Source organism: Telopea speciosissima, chromosome 3 (genome assembly GCF_018873765.1).
Source record: "Telopea speciosissima isolate NSW1024214 ecotype Mountain lineage chromosome 3, Tspe_v1, whole genome shotgun sequence".
Lineage (NCBI taxonomy): Eukaryota > Viridiplantae > Streptophyta > Magnoliopsida > Proteales > Proteaceae > Telopea > Telopea speciosissima.
In genome coordinates, this window is record NC_057918.1 from 14,620,145 (window position 1) to 14,638,539 (window position 18,395).

Here is an 18,395-nt window from a genome sequence, read left to right on the forward strand (position 1 = left end):
TCGGTGTTTTAAAGGTTAGTCAGATTGTTTTGACTGCTTACTGGCCTGAATGATTCTTCCACTGCATTTTATAAACCCTTCAAGCCTATTCTAATGGGGCTAATGCTTGAAGTAATCCAATCCTAAGTGATGCAGCTTCTGCGGCCAATGCAGAATTTATGAAAGTTGGTTCTGCACTTTCCAGAAAAAGCTTTTATACATTGGAAGAGAATGGAACTTCCAAATGGTCTTCCATATTACTTCTGCAGCTCTACTTGGGGTTCTATTTGCGCTCCTTATTGCAACAAGAACATTATTGACTTAATTTTCATGGTGGTTTAAGTTAGCATTAACATTGGTTGTCAACTTACCTGACCTTGTAGCTGCAGAGAATCAAATCGTCAGGTTGCATATTTGATAATGGAATTAATAAGATCCGGGTTGAAATATATGGAGGGAAAATTGCCTGATCAATTAAATCTATGTTCAATGCTCTGTAACTCCCATGATCAAGAATTAACTGATCAACTGTTGAGAGGTTACAAGTTTACCACCCCCCCCCCCCAAAAAAAAAAAAAAAGTTGAGAGGTTTGAAGGGCTTGCAATGTTGGATGAGATTGAAAAATCCTTTAAAGAAGGGATCCAAGGATCCATCTAAATGTTATAACTTATGAGTTCTAATCTTGATGCTTGGCGTAATGAATTCATCACCCAATTGTTGAGTTTTCCAGTCCCTATTGGGTGTCTATGATGATCCTTTCGCAAACAAGCGGATTCTCACGTTTAACCGATTGATAGGGAATTTCAGAAACGGAATTTATCCTCACATTAGGGTTCAAAACCCTAATCTCACAAAGAAGACAAAGTATAGGAGGAAGAGGAGAGAGAGCCTACCCAAGCTCTCTAAACGTAGTCCAAGGCAGCTGATGCAAGGCCATGGTAGATGGAGCAACCTTTAGAGAGCAAGACCAACTTGTCAAACATGTGGTACAATCGGCTTGAGGGCTGGTGAATGGTGGTGACCACGGTGCGCCCACTGCTGACAAGTTGCTTGACTGTGGTCATGATCCTCAGAGCCGTGGTTGAGTCCAAACCTGAAGTGGGTTCATCCAGCAATAGAAGACTTGGGTTGACCAGCATTTCTTGACCAATACTCACTCTCTTCTTCTCACCACCTGATATCCCTCTAAATATTGGACCTCCTATCATGCTGTTCCTGCGCCGGCTAAGCCCCATTTCAGTGATAAATAAAAATATTTAAATGCATTTATAAACTTTTTACAAAACTGCGACTAACAATCGTAAAATTCTCTTAAGATATTCACCCTATTCAGGAAGTGGATTCATTGTATAATATCTCTTCCAGTCATAGATGAACATTGTGAATCCAGCGCACTAATATATAGCCAGTGTAGGCTTGATACCTTTGATACACCAAAACACATAAAGTGCAACCACAACGATAAGGACCTTTTAGGTATGAACACCAACAACTATCGTAGAGAATCTTGTTACTTAATACAACTGACGATAATCTATGCAAGATTCTCAAATGATCCAATTCGATATATATATAATATGAATACTCACATATATATCCTTTGATCAAAATACACTTTTAAGGTATGTAACTGTGGGACAAAATATCACATATAAAATGATAATGCAAATTAATATACTTTAATCACTTAAAATTGGGTTTGATTGACATAGATTCAAAATTCAATGTGCCACATTATAAGATACGAGTTAAGGTTATATAAAGCTTTTAAATTCATTTAAACGACCTAAATTGATGCAAATTCATGATTAATCTCTCCTCTAGTTGGTTTGACCATATCACACCTTGTTTCAAACCATTGATCTTATTTTGGCCATATCTCATCCGATATCCAATTGGATGAAATTGGTATCAAAACGAAATTGGGAGGATAAAGGAATCTCCCCACAAAACAACACATCTAGCTTAGTTGTGCACGCCCTAAGATGTCCATAATATATATTTTTCTTTCTCTCGAGGCTAGATAGAGGTAGGTCATCATCTCTTTTCTCTATTTAATTTCTCTGTGTAGTTTGTTTTTATAAATTTTTAACATATTATATACTTAATTTTAGAATATTTATTGTTCAATAAAAATACCAAATAAACGAGAAGATCAGATTAACCAAGTAGATTGGTGTGCCTAACACCTTCTTTGATTCACAATCTAATTTGAGTCAAATCACATGGTCAAACCAGTTAAAATGAAATCATATTTTTATTTGTGGATCAAAAATCTTAATCTAGATGGTGACTCAATAATCCTTTTCTCCCAAGACAAGGAGATTCGCTTTAGGATAGACAAATCACTATTCTCACACCTCTAACATTGATAAGATCTTTGAGGAAGCATAATCGGCAACCGAATTGGCCTCTACCAATTTTTTAAGCTGGAATTAGACAAATGATTTGACTAGAATTGACCATCAATTCCAATTCTTATAACCATGGTCTATATAGATATAAAATCCATGAACTTTCATTTTTTTTTAAGTAAAAAGAAAACAAGTTACATGGATTATGAATGTCAAAAAAAATATGTACCTTTTCTGCATCAAAAGAGTCATTGTCTAAATATAGTGGAAACTAGTCACACCTAAGAACTTTTTAATATCACTTTTTCTTTTTCTTTTCTTTTTTTTTTTGTTGTCATCATTTTATATGTCGTGAACAAGTTATTATTCACATGGATACCTTCAATTCTAAGTTATAATGTACCTTTTTGTAGGTGCCTTAGCACTTTTGTATCTATCTCGTTCCTTCTTACATGAAATGATCTCACTACCTTCCTATGTATGATATTGTTTTGTAGTACTTTATTGGTGCACTTCTTTACAATACATGCTTAAAGAAACCTCTCCCTTCAATTTTTATTTCTACTATTTTATGAAGAAAATTATTGACACCAATGACTATCTCTATTATGTGAAGTGGAGAGATATATTGATCATTGTAATCATTGGATAGATGGTGGATATATTTTGAATAGGATAGAGCCCTTGTAAAATTTAATGGCCTATCTTAATCTTAATTGTATTCTTGACTTTGTATTTATATATTTTCCGTTTGTTTTTTTTTTTTTTCAATAATTTAAATTATTTATATAGCACTGACATTTTGTGCACTATTTTCAAAGCATTGCAATGAAACATAGTGTACAAATAGATGAAAAATTAGGTTAGTTATCCATACAACAATAGAGGGTGATGATTTCAAAAACTCACAAAGTAAATCTGAGCTATTTATTTTTACAATTTATTCCTACTCAAAGTTGGAAGAGTGTAGACTAATGTCTAGAGTACTAATACACATGCACGGACATATAGAAGATGTGTGCCAAACTGCCATTTTTTTGTTTTTTGGAAGTTAAAATCCTCTACAATGCGGACATCTGACTGTGCACTACAATGTGGCCCTAAGAGCTCGACACGTGGAAAATCATCCAACAGTGCGAGCTCGCAATGCAAGGCAGTTTTTGTTCTTTCTTTTCTTTCTACTTGAGCTCAACATCGTTGGATGTCGTATCTTCTACTTGTTGAGCTCTCAGACCGGCACGGCAGTGTGCCACAAGAATAGGCACTGCATAGGATTTTTTTCCTTTTTTTGGAGACCATTCTCTATGGGGGAGCATGACCCTTATGCATGCGCATACGCATGGGCCAATGAAAGCAAGCGTTGAAGCATCTTGGGGGTGGGGTGATCGCCTCCCACTGTATCTAAGCGTGGGAGGGGTACACTCCCTCAAAGTACTTTTCTCCTTTTTTGTTAAGTAAACATATTCACAAAGCTGAAGCACATATCGAATTGCCAAGTGATGAATGACTTATAACATTGCTATCATAAAATAGCCTTGAAAGACCTTTCAGTCCAAAAATGAAAATGTGAGTTAGAGGCAGTTTCCTCATTCCACACCCCCCCCCCCTCCCTAAAAAAATTCTAATAGTTTAGGATAGTGACCTGAAAGAGGGAAAAAAGACACCACGAAAGCTCAGGTGTCTATGTCTCTATGATGTCTTTATGAATACGTATTCCTTCAAACTTAAAGTTAAGAACACATTATATAACAAGAGGGTAAAGTATAGAAATATAGAATACACTAAATTAGTGTCACTAATATCCTTAATTTGCCTAAAAAAGATAGGGAGATTATGTGTCACCTATTGATTGGTCCTCAGTCCTAACTGAAATATGAATACGATAAAACCCTTATTAAATTAAATTAGTTGTTTACCAAAAAAAAAATCAAATTAGTTGTTTTTTTTTCCAAATTCTAATAAAATAATAAATCAATCAATATTATTATAAATAAAAAAAAGGCATAAAGATTTTTTTTTCTTTAGGGTTTACCTTTATTAATATATAATCCTTATAATAGAGTTGGGGTTGGCTTTGGCTTGGCGCCTACCCAAATTAAAAACAAAAAAAAGAAAATAGTTTCTCTCGCGGTCGGAGTGGTGACAGCGAAGAATGCCTACGCGGCTATGCTTCCCTGGCATCTCTATGCTTAAAACCTTTAAACCGCTCTTGACTTCGCTTTTCCGTGTAAGCTAAATACTCATCTTTTTGAGTCTTCGCTTTTTCAATTTGAATCAACTAGAAGCAATCCCTTCTTCTCCTAATCTTCTTTGGATTCTTGTTCATAATTTCTCTTTAAATTCTCTCCACACCACTATAATTCTCAATCTTCACGACCTGAACTTGGGTAATCTGATCAGTTAGAATCCGAAGAAACCATGTCTTACGCTTACCTCTTCAAGTACATAATCATCGGTGACACTGGTACTTCTTCTTCCCCTCCCCCACCTTCACCCGCCGCCCCCCCCCCCCCCCACCCCCCTTTTTTTTTTGTAATAATCTCGCTTAATTTTTTGTTGATCTGCACATGTATTCCTGTCCAAAGTTTCTCATCGATTCTGTGTTTTAGAAAATTAGGAACGAATAAATCTTAATTTTTATCATATTGATTTGCAGTGAAATTCATAATTTTTGGATGTGGGCTTGTCTTTTTTATGAAAAGTATTGTTGGGTTCATCGCTCTTTTGAATTTCATCAGGGGAATTGGAAGGTTTATATTTTCCTGATGTAGATCTGATCAACTTATTGTTATTGGGCGGATCCACCCATGTGTTTTAAATACTCGGTTCGTCTATTTTCTGTGATAATAGGTTTTAGTTATTGAACGTAGTAGCAGTATTTTCGTGTAGTCTAGGAATCTCCTCCACTCAGACACCCCTTATTATGTTAGGATCTTCATATGGAATGTGGTTAATGCTTATATAACTATAAGAATCAGTTTGCTTCATGCAGACATACCCATTGTATAACTATTGTTAGGATCTTCTTTTAATTTCTCATTATTACTGGATTGTCAACTATTGAAACTTTCTAAAGTGTGTCTGTGTCAGTGTGTGCTGCAGATGAATGCTTTGTTAGTCGAGCATTATATTGTATTATGCCTTCTTTGAAGCCTGTTGATCTTATGTTGTGGGGATTTATTTATCTGTTGAAGTTCCTGCGAGGGAAACGGGCGGTGCAGTTTTACATGAGTTTTTGTTTCTCTGTAGGTGTGGGGAAATCATGTCTCCTTCTACAGTTCACAGACAAGCGGTTCCAGCCAGTGCATGACTTAACTATTGGTGTTGAATTTGGTGCAAGGATGATCACAATTGATAACAAGCCCATAAAGTTGCAAATATGGGACACGGTTTGTTCTTTTTCTTCTCTTCACTTTTCCACATTTGTAATACTATTATACTTTTGGATTTTTCAGTTCCTTCTCTCTTTTGAAGGGACCTCCTCCTATATTTGGCTTCAGATATTTCATCCAGTTGACTAGGATTTTGAGCAATTGACCACGCAATTCATGATGAGGGGACCTTCTGATCTACCACTCTACATGTCCAAAAAATTTGGGCCCCTAACTAAGCTGCCACATGGCAGAAATTTGGACAGCACGAGAAGCCCTTTCTAAGTGTTCTGCACAGGACAGTAGAGCTTTTGTAATATATGCTAGTGTTGATTGTGATATCTGTAGTGAAGAGGCTGATCACCTCCCCCACACCCCCCCCCCCCCCCCAAAAAAAAAAAAATTTTGTAGGCATGTGTTTGCTAGGTGAGAGGCATCCAAGTGTGTGTTGAGTTCTTGATTGGAGTTCCCTTTGTCAATGCACTTTCTTCTGGAGACTTTATTCCTTGGTTATGAACTTGAGCAGATACTTTATCTATGGAGTTCTGCAATTAGTGATAATATATCTGGGTATTGATACACTTAATAAAAAATAAAAGCTGCTTTGGATTTAAACGGTATAACATTGTGTGTTTTAAAACAGATTCACTGTTTGGTGTGTGTGTCACTTTGCATCTCCTGCCTTGAGCAATAGGATGCTTTGGCATTTCAATCGTGGTTATTGCTTTAACTGCATAATACATAAACTGGTAGTACTGATGTTTAGACTTGTAACACATGAACTAGAGCAAATATGACCTCATTATTGGTAATAATGTTACCATGTGATGTTTGTACTTTTATGGATAATTTATGATTCTTTAACTTTCAATTCAACTTTAAGTCATAGCATTTTTTGAAATTGAATACTGCAATTCTCTTTCCTTTGTACTATAACTCTGCTAGAACTTTTTAATGCTGAAATTTCTGTGGAATATCTCAGGCTGGTCAAGAATCCTTCAGATCCATTACAAGGTCATACTACAGAGGGGCTGCTGGTGCTTTGCTAGTTTACGATATCACTAGGTACAATGCTGTAAGCGCTAGCTTGATTAGAAAATTGGGTTTAGGATTTCTGCTTCATGGCTTTATGAACAGGTTTGTAGAGGTACAATGCTGTAAGCGCTAGCTTGATTAGAAAATTGGGTTTAGTATTTCTGCTTCATGGCTTTATTAACAGGTCTGTAGAGGTACAATGCTGTAATCACTAGCTTGATTAGAAAATTAAGTTTAGTATTTCTGCTTCATGGCTTCATGAACAGGTCTATAGAGGCCAATGGATGGGCACAGAATTTCATGATACTGCAAAATCTCAGACAAAATCTTCTTTTGAAGGTGGATGTTAGAAAGTTTAATTGATTAAAATTAGGACAGGACCTAGAAAAGAAGTGCACGGAAGCATTTCTCCCAGCAAAGAAATGAGATACAAGTTGACTGCTTTGAGATGAAACATACATAGCAGACAACCAATCTTAATTGCAATGCCACCACTATCAAGCATCCATATAAAATCATGAAGAATGAGATATTTATTGGTGAACCCCACCATATGCATCAAGACTTCACTTCATACCACTGCTCTTGATAACAGAAAGGATTATAAATATTTTATAGGAACATTCCTATGTTTTCATTAACACCATATTCTGTTGTTAATTCGCCACTCTCAAAACTCTCTTTTCCTGCAGAAGGGAAACTTTTAATCACCTGGCTAGCTGGCTTGAAGATGCAAGACAGCATGCAAATGCAAACATGACAATTATGCTCATTGGCAACAAATGTGATCTTGCTCACAGAAGGGCAGTGAGCACAGAAGAAGGCGAGCAGTTCGCCAAGGAGCATGGATTGATATTCATGGAGGCCTCTGCAAAAACTGCCCAAAATGTTGAGGAGGTAATGTACCTTATGACTATGCTGAAGAATTTCTTCTGGTAGATGCATGGTTTTCTTGAATCACAAAGCTAATTTTAAGCTTTGGTTTCCCTCACTTACATCCCTTTTCAAACTGCAGGCATTCATAAACACAGCGGCAACAATCTACAAGAAGATTCATGATGGAGTCTTTGATGTATCAAATGAGGTTTGTCTTCATTCTACTTTGTTAGCATTTGCATGTGGACTGCCTCTTTTTCTTGTATAGGCTCAATTTAAAAATCTTGGGTTAAGGTTAAAATTCTTGGTTCTATTCAATGTAAACAATTGTGACCAGGTTCAAACCAGGTATCTCTGGCACAGGGTGCATGAAACTATTGCTATGGCCAACTAAACCCCACCCCCAAAAAAAAAAAAATATAATATATATATATATATATATATATATATATATATATGTATATATTAAATAATAATAATAATAATAAGTTAATGATGGCAATGCTTGTCTGAAAATTAGTTTTTTCACCCCCACCCCTGTTGGAGGGGGAAGGGTGTTGAGACTGAACTCAACCTGTTGCACCCCTTCCCCCCCCTGCCCCAAAAAAAAAAGTCATGTTGCCTGGGATCAAATATGGGACCTCTTTAGTATTTGTTGATGTTCAGAAAAATGTTTTAAACTTGTTAGTTATTAGAAATTAGTTGTACCAATAGGAGAAAGACGTTCGTGCTGAATTTGTTCCTGGAGAATAAGTAGACTTTGGGAATGAAAATTTCTTTGTCACAGCAAGGCTTAATGATCCAGGACACTGGGTTTCAAAGCTATAAAGAAAATATTGGTTCTTCAAATTCTTGTTCTGCCTAAACTGTTAAACTGATGGTACTTCTGTCCAATTGTTATTTCAAGCAAATTCGAATTTTAGTGGCAATGCTCTACAAGTTGTTTGTTTAATCTGGGAGCAAGGTTTGATATCTTAATTTAGTTTTCACGTAGTACGTCACTTGCAATGATACAATTTGGGTTTGCAAAGTAGTAATGAGTATGGCCTTCTTGAAGTCAGATCACAAATTTGCAAAACTAATTGGTTATGTGCATTTTCAAGAATAACTTGCGCGGGGTGAAAGACTATTATTAATTTAAAATTTGTGTTCTTAAACCTTTCTTTTGTTCAGACCTAAGCGTGCTCATGTTACAAATTTCTGTTATTGATGAGCTGCTCTGCTAATGTTCAGCATCTGGTCTTATTTTGCAGTCTTATGGAATCAAAGTTGGATATGGAGGAATCCCAGGACCATCAGGAGGCAGAGATGGCTCTGCAGCTCAAGGTGGGGGCTGTTGCAATTGAAACCTGATCGAGAAGTGACATTCCAATTGAAATGAAACTCTTCTACATATTTTATTTGTTTTCATCATTCTGTCTTCTTTTATTTATTTTTTAGTAGGAATCTAAAGCACTAAAATATGCACACACAAAAATTGCAATATTTGTACAATCATCCCTCTCTTCCAGATTCGCTTGTAAATTTGACACTTTTAAGTTTGAGATTTTTACGTAAGTAACCAAATGTGTTCAGATATGAGTAAACTTGATGTTCCACCAAGAACTATCCATGGAATTAACATGTGTTGTGGCTATAATTTGAATGTTTCTTTTTGAAGCAAGTAGTTCTCTATGGCAGAACCAACTACTTTCTACTTTCAGATTTTTCACCAGAAGCATCAATTGTTAGGAGATTTATGGTGGGAATTATCCTAATGAGGTATCCGATGATATTGATGGAAGTTTGTTGACATTCTAATTGTGCTTCTCTGTTTCCATTTCCAGTTGGTATAAAGAACAGGTTGTGTGCTCATGGAAAGCACCAAACAGATTTTTGTTTATTATTAAAGCTTCATGTAAGAAAGGTTGAGGTTATTCTCGGTGGGGGAGCGTGGGCCTTGTGCATGTGGGGCATCATCGGGATTCCACCTTGGAGGGGGTAGGGTGGTCATTTCACCTCCTTTGTGTCTGTGCATGGTTGATACACTTTCCATAGAGAACTTTTCTCTTTTAAGAAAATAGTGTTGTTTTAACATCCCTAGGTACCAAGAGCTTGTATAGCCTTGCCTTTACTATCCGTCTATGAGCAGTAGTCACCTCTTCCCTTGTCTTTTTAACAAAATTTAAAGATTCACAATATTCCATAAGTTTGGTTACAAGGGAAAAATAACACTAATTAGTTGTGTGTGGCGCGTGACTCCTGTGCCTAGACATAGGATTGTATGAAATGATTATCACACCCCCATGGAAAGACGAAAATCCTTGACGAAGGGTTATCTAAACCTATAATGAGGGGAGGCATAGGTTAGGGTATATTGCCCCTATTTTTATTTGGAGGTAGGGTATCCTAAACCTACAATGTTTCTCCTACACCTCCTCACAATGGAATATTCAATTTATTTTAAGGAATGAGAAATAATAAAAAATCCTACTTAAGGGGCATAGTAAAAATAGTAAGTTTAAAGATATGGAAAGAAATTTCCGTCCAGGGGCATGGTCCAGTGGCCCACTGGCCCCACATAATGAAAAAACAAATGAAAGCATCAACAGGAACGAAATGTCCACCTTTCTAGAGCCGAGAGAATCATTTCACGTCATGTGTCTTGAAGCAAGCCATGCTTCCGAACAGAGCTGGCCACGGGCCACAGCCTTTACCCCTTTCTCATTATTTACTTTAAATTAATCTCAGTTATATAGAAATTGGAGTACATGTTGTCAGTGGATACTTCTTGCCTCCCCATTCTTCTCATTAAATGTGTCCTCTTCTCTCTCCTCAGTGTATATACTATTTTTCTCTCGATATTGACTGGGTTGTAAGATGACAATATCAATGGGCAAGTTGATCGAATTTTTATCCGGTGCTGTAACTAGAGCGTTGTTGTGCATATTGTGCGGTACAATAGCGATCATGTGTGTACAGTGAGGTAGATAAAGGTCCAAGTTGATACCTCCATCGATAATATGAGCATGGTGTTTTATGAATCGAGATCGATCAATTCAAATTAGAATTGTGTGACCCATCTCAATTTTTACCAATCTGATACGTTTGACTTACAATAAAAAAAACCCAAGAAAATCCTTATTTTTGGATATGAGGACCAATTCTAAAGTTCTTGAGCGTCAATTCTGATCCAATTCCATCCCTGTTCGGTGTTATAAAACCCGGAGTTATGAAAGAGGAACTAGTGAAAGCTGAATTGAATGACAGCAAAGTTTCTAAGCTAGAAATTTTGGTTCGAGAGTGGAAGACCGGTGGACGAGGCAAGGGATCAAAATTTTGGAAAATACTAAAACCTATGAGGGTATTTATGAAAAAAGGAAAGTGAATTATTCCATTTCCCTAGCTGCCAGCAGGTGTAGCAGAAACATTCCTGCTACACAAGTAGCAGTAAAATTTTTCCCGAGGCAAGGTGGATTACATAGATACATTTATTCACAGCATCCAACCTTCTACTGACACGTGTACAAGAGATTACTTAGAGGACCAATCCAGGGGAGAACTTTCTCCATCACCCAAAATGGATGCCTTACAGCCTTACGCTCACACCATACAGTGAAGGCCAGGCAAACCCAACAAATCCTAGAGCAATTGCTTTGCAAACCCAGAGAGCAAAAAAGGAAAAGAAGAAAAGTGGACAGAAGCAATGGCAGTTCAGAGCAGCAATGGAGGGTTCTCATTCATCTTATCTTCTCCTAAAAAGAGAAATAATAAACCAGCAACAGGTTACTCTGCTGCAACATTTTCACCTTTTCGTCTTCGGTCCATGGCTACCCAAAAGCCTATCCTATCTGCTACTCGAGCTGTTAGCTCTAAAAAGGTCAGTCACCAGCTCTGACGTTCACTCATTACCATATTCTCATTTTCTTTCTTCACTTCCATGCATTGAGCAGAGAGGTTGCAGGCAATTAACTATACTTGTAGTCTTTACCTGTCAAATTAGTGATTTTTTTTTTTTTTTTGAGTGGGGGGTGAATATATCTGAACTCATTTGACTAATCTCAATATTTGCAATAACCCATTAAATCAAACAGAAATTAGTGGGAGATATGCCGAATTCAGGTTCCAATTCATTCAAGATTGATTGTCTTGCTATCCTCAGGCTCATTGCATGGTTCATGCACCCAATGTGTGATTTAGGTTTATGAATTATGATTTATCCCAAATCTGGAATGAGATTCAGATTTTGCTGAAATTTTATAGAGTTTGAGCTTTAAGAGGTTAAATTCTTCCAACAACTATCTCAAGTATGTATTCATTTCCTTCATGGAACCAAACTTTAGGGTTGGATTGCCTACCTTATTGGTGTTTTCACCACCCCCCATATTTTATTTTTTCTCAGGCAAATAGGCAACTTTATAACCATCTAAACTGGACACAAATGGATTCCTTCCCTTTGAGCGGAAAATATTTTGCAAAAGCCTCACAATGCAAGGCTTTGCTTTTGGTTATTAATCATTTTTAATTGAATGCTACATGCTTTAGAAAGAAATATGGTCCATTCATTCAAAAGTTAGTAGTTGTGCCTTAAAAAGATGGTGAATCCATCAAATTCCTCATACACACTACTAGATACTTATGGATCCATTTATTTAGTCTCTTCAGTACTTTATATTATTTCCCGTTTTATATTTATAGCTTCTGGAAGGATTGGTATCTCATAGCCTGTGGAACAAAAGGGAAGCCTAGCATGTAGATACAAATTTTTTTTCATAGTTATGAGGAGCACACGGATGGAACACAATGGCAGAATATTTTAAGAGGGGCATTGAATGAGCTTGCCCAGATGGTTGGAGTGACATGGTATGCTGCATCTACTCTAGAAGCATTACATGGTATATCCAAGGGTCACATCCTGAGGGATTTGAGAATTATTGTGCCTACCCATCCTCTTTTATTTGATGATTTTCATTAGAGATTGATCTTGTCCTCTCACTTACTATACAAAAGTTAGCTTCAATTGTTCTTATGGCAATCTAGACCCTTTAGGTATAGTAGATGGAGCATTTAGGTTTCACCATGACTACATCATTTGTTATTTTTTGGCTCAATTAGCATAGCCGACTATCTTAGGAAAAACTAAAGTCACTTCTCTATGGACTTCATGTCCATTCTTCCAACTCTAGTTCATTGAAAGTGTGGATTGGAAGGATTCTTTCAGCAGTTATTGGTTAGCTCTCCTCACCCAACAATGGTCCACAGAGACTCTTGTATTTTACTAGGTACTTTGGACATCTTGTTCAAAGGGAGGGCCAGTTCCAACAATTCCTTTGCAATGGCTTGGCTGAGTAAGAACCTACAAAGGGTTCCATGCACCTAAGGCCATACCAGCTATGTGGAATTGTGTGCAGTTTTTTTCCCCCCTTTCCATTCTATTTTTAGTTTGATTTCTTTTTTACTGAGAGAGAATCTTAATTACGCTGTGGAAGAGTCCCCTTTTACAAGCAATTCCCTATATGCAGGATACCAGCAACACATAGGCCAGTAAGGATACTAACAACTGGACTAGAATAACCCAAAAGGATGTCTCCATGATGATTTCTAAAGGCCCTCCTGTACCAGATAGGCTAAGGTACCCATCAGAGCAATCATCAAAGTTGAGTTCTGCATTTTTCATGGGAAGAGGAGAGGTGGTCCGCTCCCTAAATAGTTGTTAGAAAAATTCAAGAAGTTACTACAGCTCTCCAGTCTCAAGATAAAACCCCTTTGAGATAAACTCAGAGACCACGAAGAGTGAAAGCTGGCTATGCTATTTTAATGATCATAGACTGTGGCCTCTTTTAAAAGTCATCAACTCTGCTACCTTACTTGATGTGCCTCTATTACAGGTCTTACTGTTCCATTCCTAGCTGATGGGGGTTAAATCCTCCTAACACTATGTTTCAGAAAACCAACCACAAACCAGAATCATAGACAAAGAAAATATGGCAGATTCAAAGCAACAACAGCTACAAACTTAGCCTTATCCCAACTTAATGGAGTCGGCTACATGGATCCAAACAAAACAAAGTAGGGAAAACTGAGGCCTAATAAAAAAAGGGGGATGATGAGATAGGAAATGAGATGTGAAATGAAAAATGGAAAATTGACAAATGAAAGGTGGAAAATAAAAGGAAAAGTGAATATGAAAGATAAAAGATAAAAGTAAGAGGAAAGAGGTATAGCCCAGCAAGTCTAGAGAATCTCAGCTAAATGGGGTCTGCTACATGGATCCTTGCCTTCCAGTAGGCTCTATCCAAGGTCATGCTTGGTACAAGACCTAGACTATGCATGTCCTTCCTAACAACTTCTCTTATGGTCATTTTAGGCCTGCCCCTAGCTCTTTTAGTTCCTTCAATCGGGATAATATCACTCCTTACTGGGGCGTCCCTAGACCTCCATTGAACATGACCATACCTCAAACGACTCTCTCGGAGCTTGCCATTGATCGGGACAACTCCCAAATCATCTCTAATACGATTATTCCTTACTTTATGCTTCCTAGTTTTTCCGCACATCCATCTTAACATCCTCATTTCTGCACATCCATCAGATTCAAAGCAAATTCAATAAAACAAAATCAAGGACTTGGATGTGAATAGAAATTTGAACAAAAGCTAGTCAGATAATGAGAATAACATTACAAAAATTCAGACAAATCTGAAGGTCAGATTTTAAGATTTGACAGAATTCCAGTTCAGCAAGTAACCTCAAAGGGAAAAATAATAACAGTAATATCGGAGATATTTACCAACAGCAGATCAGAGAATCTGATTTGAATGATATACTGATCGAACCCTACTCCTAGATGGCAGAATCAAAGAATTAAATCTCAGTTTGATCCAAGGGTTGGTTGCTGAGATTGGACAGTCCTTGGCAACTTAAACACCTCAAACCAGATCAGAAAATAGCAAGTATCGATCTCTGATTTGCAGAGTTTAATGGAATAATAAAGATGTTATATGAATGGTAATCAGGTACTAGCAACAAGGATCAGATCAGAAGCATAATTAATTCAACTAAAAAAAACTGTCACTGACATCTGTGGGTGGAGTATGGAATTGTTGGAAACAATTAACTACCTACTTGAATGTTGAAAGAAGAAGAAGATAATGAAGATATGAATTATGGCATCACCACCATGGTACTTGGTTAGGGTCACCACTAACCAGTTATTACATCACCACAACAACCTAGCTGAGTCACCACAGCACCATCACTGCATCACCTCAGGATCTCAAGAAGCAGAGGTTCGTATGAAGTCAAAATCATGGGCTCCTGCCCAGGAGCTTCTTTATTTATAAAAAAGGGGATAAGAGTCCCACAACAACAATGAAATAACGATCAAAATGTAAATAGGAAAGCCCCCTTGGTCAGCAGTCCTATTAGAGAATCTACAACACAATAACAACTCAGCTTTATCCCAACTAAATGGGGTTGGCTACATGGATCCTGACCCTCCAATCAGCTCTGTTCAAGGCCATACTTGATACAAGACCTAAGTTGTGCGTGTCTTTCATCACTACTTCTTCTTATAGAGTCATTTTCAACTCCAATATGACCATTCCTAGTTTTGCCACACATCCATCTCAACATCCTTATCTCAGTTACACTGAATTTATCTATATGATGCTTCTTAACTGCCCAACATTCTGCCCTATACATCAGAGCCGGTCGTATGACTGTCCTACAAAATTTTCCTTCAAGTTTAAAAGGAATACATGGATCACACAACACTCTAGACGCACATCTCCACTTCATCCATTCTATTTTAATTCTCTGTGAAACATCATCCTCTATATCACCTTCTTTATTTATGATTTGGCCCTAATACCTAAAATAATCGCTTCCTAAAAATTCATAAAAGATAGAGTTCCAATGACTAAAGGCAAAAGTGTCTCAACTAATTAAAACACTTAAGTGGGTAGTGTTCTAATTAGGTGGGACTCTTAACTAACTAAAACAAACAAATAAGAACCAAACAACTATCCCACGATGGGGGGTTAAGCTGGTCCACTGCTGGTCCAAATCAGGCGCACCGAGTTCAGAATTGAGTCAAGTCGTCTGAGTTACTGAATTGACTTTTTTTTCCTCCTTTGGTATTTCTTAGAATACCATTGATCTACGTCACTACCATATCCCTATACTTCCATGAGATTCTTCTCGTTTCTTCTTAAGCTCCAAGCTGCCAAGCCCTCATAAAATTACGTGTCAGATGTGTTAACTATTAACCATACATGAGTCACCAGCAAAAGCAAAGGCTTAAATTAGAGCCAGAATTTTCCAAAGTGCATTGTGTGTGTGTTGGGGGGGGGGGGGGGAACTTCAGACATTAGGGTCCATTCTAGGAGTTGTAAAGGTTGCCATAATGAATGAGCGAATGGTGAATGTATCACCTTTGATTGCTGTCAAAAAGTGTCTTCACTGAATGAGAGAAACTCATCTTTAAGGTGAGTATAATGAACTAACTTCAAATGTATTTTAGAGCCAAAATCCACCCCAAACCGGTCCTTGGAGGCACAGATGCACAGTACACTCCATTTTTCCTATTCTTTGCTCCTACCAGTGCGCAGCCTAGGATTATATAACTATGTATGAAAGAAAAAGGGGTAGGGGGGGAGAAAGAGTAGATGCTTTTATCCCATTCCTTTACACTTAATGCTGAACTCACAATAAAAATAAATAAAAAAGATTTTGAAGAGCTAGCTTTAATTGGTTGATTTAATAATTCTTCCTTTCCCAATAATCAAACAATCTCCGGTCCTTCAATGTTAATTTAGTTCTAAGCAACAGCAAGATTCTTCTCTCTCTAACTCTCTTTCATAAGGAGATTCCCGAAAACCTCTCTAATCCTCCCCTCATTTTTCTCATTAGGAATCCCCTAATATCTCTTTAATCCTACTCGTTTCTCTCTTAAATTCCCCTCAATCTGTTATGTGCTTGGTGGCGTCCAATCTGGGGTGTGGACGCTTAGATTGGTCCAACCTAGTAGGGGATAGGTTAAAGGGCCTGAATTACACATTCAATTGGATCTAAAGCTTTTGGCATATTGATGAGATACCTAACACAATCTCCTCTCTTCCTACCACCACAACTCCTATACACTTTTTAGATAACTATCTCATTCTCTTCCATTGTAATCCTATAATATTAGAAACCTCCCCACACCAAACAAACTGAAAAAGAAGAGCAACAGCAGCAACAAGAACAAAGAAAAGCCAAAAAGATTTTTCTTTTAATTCATTCAAAATTAGGTTTGGAATTTTTTATTTGTGTAATTTATTTGATTTTTTTCTATTTCTTAGAATTAATCTAAAATTAATGCTTAGAATTATTGTATTTTTAATTATGAAGTTTCTAGATTCGTAATAATTTTTGTTGTTTTTTAAACAATATTTTTATCCAACTTTGTTTTTGGCATTGTATTAGAATAAGAATTATGGTGTAAAATTTGATGTTCAAGATATACATGTTTTAAATATTTTGCATTTGTTTTTTTGTCTTGTATAGCTATTTCATTTTGCCTTGCATTGTTTTGTCTGGGTCCTTCTACTGCCTAGTATGTATGACAAAGAAGGGACTTCCCACCAAGTGACCCTTGTGGCCTCTTTTACTGCCTTGAGGACTTTACACTCCCTTCCCTACATGGTTATTAAAGACCAGAAAATTTTGTAAAGTTGTGGCACTCACAGTTGGCACCTCTCAAAATATTCAGAAACTTTATGGTGAATGCTTTGTTGATCAATTGGACACTTATTGATGAATTTGTGACAAACCCCACCATGAAATTTCAAGGACCATTATAGACCCAAATTGCCATCTTTAAGTGAACATCTTTAAACCCATTTTTAATCTGTGGTTCATTTTGACGAAAGCAAATACCGATACATGCAGGGTTCGATGGTCTTTTCTGCTGCTGGTGAGGCAGTCCCACGCAGTAGCAATGGGAACTCATCTTCCCCGGTAAAACTACTAACTAGAGTAGAGCAGCTGCGACTACTTACAAAAGCTGAGAAAGCAGGGCTATTATCTGCGGCAGAGAACTTCGGACTCTCCCTGTCTATCATAGAGAAACTGGGCGTACTCTCAAAAGCAGAAGAGTTTGGAGTGTTATCAGCTGCTACAGACCCAGGGACCCCAGGAGCTCTCTTAAGTGTGAGTCTGGGACTTCTAGTTCTGGGACCCCTCTGTGTTTATATCGTGCCTGAAGAGTATCCATGGGAAGTGGTATTACAGGTTTTAGTGGCTCTGATCTGTGTCATTGGAGGATCCGCAGCTCTCGCTGCATCAAATCTTGTATCCAACCTGCAGAAATCAAGCTGATACCATTTGTCCTTTTTCATATACAAATATTGATACATTATCAAAAATAGTAGGTGAAGACTGCAGCCCAGATGATTTTTGTAAGAAATGAATTACAGAATGTCTAAGGTTTATCCACATTCAAAACACATGCTTAAATCGTTTGAAGTATTCCACACAACAGTATTTATTCACCTTGTGAGATTCATTATTGGATTAAGCTTTCCTTCACCCATCTCTTAAGAATTGGTAAGGTAAGGTATCACCATGATTGGACTCCGAGTTCATAATTAAACCCCACGCCTTATTGTACAAGGTTGAAAATATCCTTCACAATCCAATCAGATGGTCAGATCTCCTGGTTGAAGAGATTCTGATCCTTCATCGATTCACTTTGCAAGTTGGCTGAAAGATCGCTCATTCTATAGATACTACATGGAATTACAAATGTTGGTTGGC

At 37.3% G+C, this 18,395-nt stretch overlaps 2 protein-coding genes across 2 annotated transcripts; both read left to right on the plus strand.

Moving 5' to 3' along the window:
• The first annotated feature begins 4,561 nt into the window (after positions 1 to 4,561).
• On the plus strand, positions 4,562 to 9,083 carry LOC122653805 (ras-related protein RABB1c). The gene is made up of 6 exons (XM_043847746.1): positions 4,562 to 4,798; positions 5,584 to 5,723; positions 6,688 to 6,770; positions 7,433 to 7,637; positions 7,756 to 7,824; positions 8,870 to 9,083. Exons 1-6 carry the CDS (start codon positions 4,753 to 4,755, stop codon positions 8,960 to 8,962), a joined length of 636 nt encoding a protein of 211 aa, XP_043703681.1. The 5' UTR covers positions 4,562 to 4,752; the 3' UTR covers positions 8,963 to 9,083.
• Positions 9,084 to 11,204: 2,121 nt separating this feature from the next.
• On the plus strand, positions 11,205 to 18,083 carry LOC122653806. The gene is made up of 2 exons (XM_043847747.1): positions 11,205 to 11,475; positions 17,529 to 18,083. The coding sequence occupies exons 1-2, from the start codon at positions 11,302 to 11,304 to the stop codon at positions 17,955 to 17,957; spliced, it is 603 nt and encodes a 200-aa protein (XP_043703682.1). The 5' UTR covers positions 11,205 to 11,301; the 3' UTR covers positions 17,958 to 18,083.
• Positions 18,084 to 18,395: the final 312 nt, after the last annotated feature.

Coding starts and splice junctions, on each gene's coding strand:
- LOC122653805 (XM_043847746.1), top strand. CDS start 4,753: ATGTCTTACGCTTACCTCTTCAAGTACATAATCATCGGTGACACTG. Junction 4,799..5,583: donor CATAATCATCGGTGACACTG/GTACTTCTTCTT, acceptor GTTTCTCTGTAG/GTGTGGGGAAATCATGTCTC. Junction 5,724..6,687: donor AGTTGCAAATATGGGACACG/GTTTGTTCTTTT, acceptor GGAATATCTCAG/GCTGGTCAAGAATCCTTCAG.
- LOC122653806 (XM_043847747.1), top strand. CDS start 11,302: ATGGCAGTTCAGAGCAGCAATGGAGGGTTCTCATTCATCTTATCTTCT. Junction 11,476..17,528: donor GAGCTGTTAGCTCTAAAAAG/GTCAGTCACCAG, acceptor CGATACATGCAG/GGTTCGATGGTCTTTTCTGC.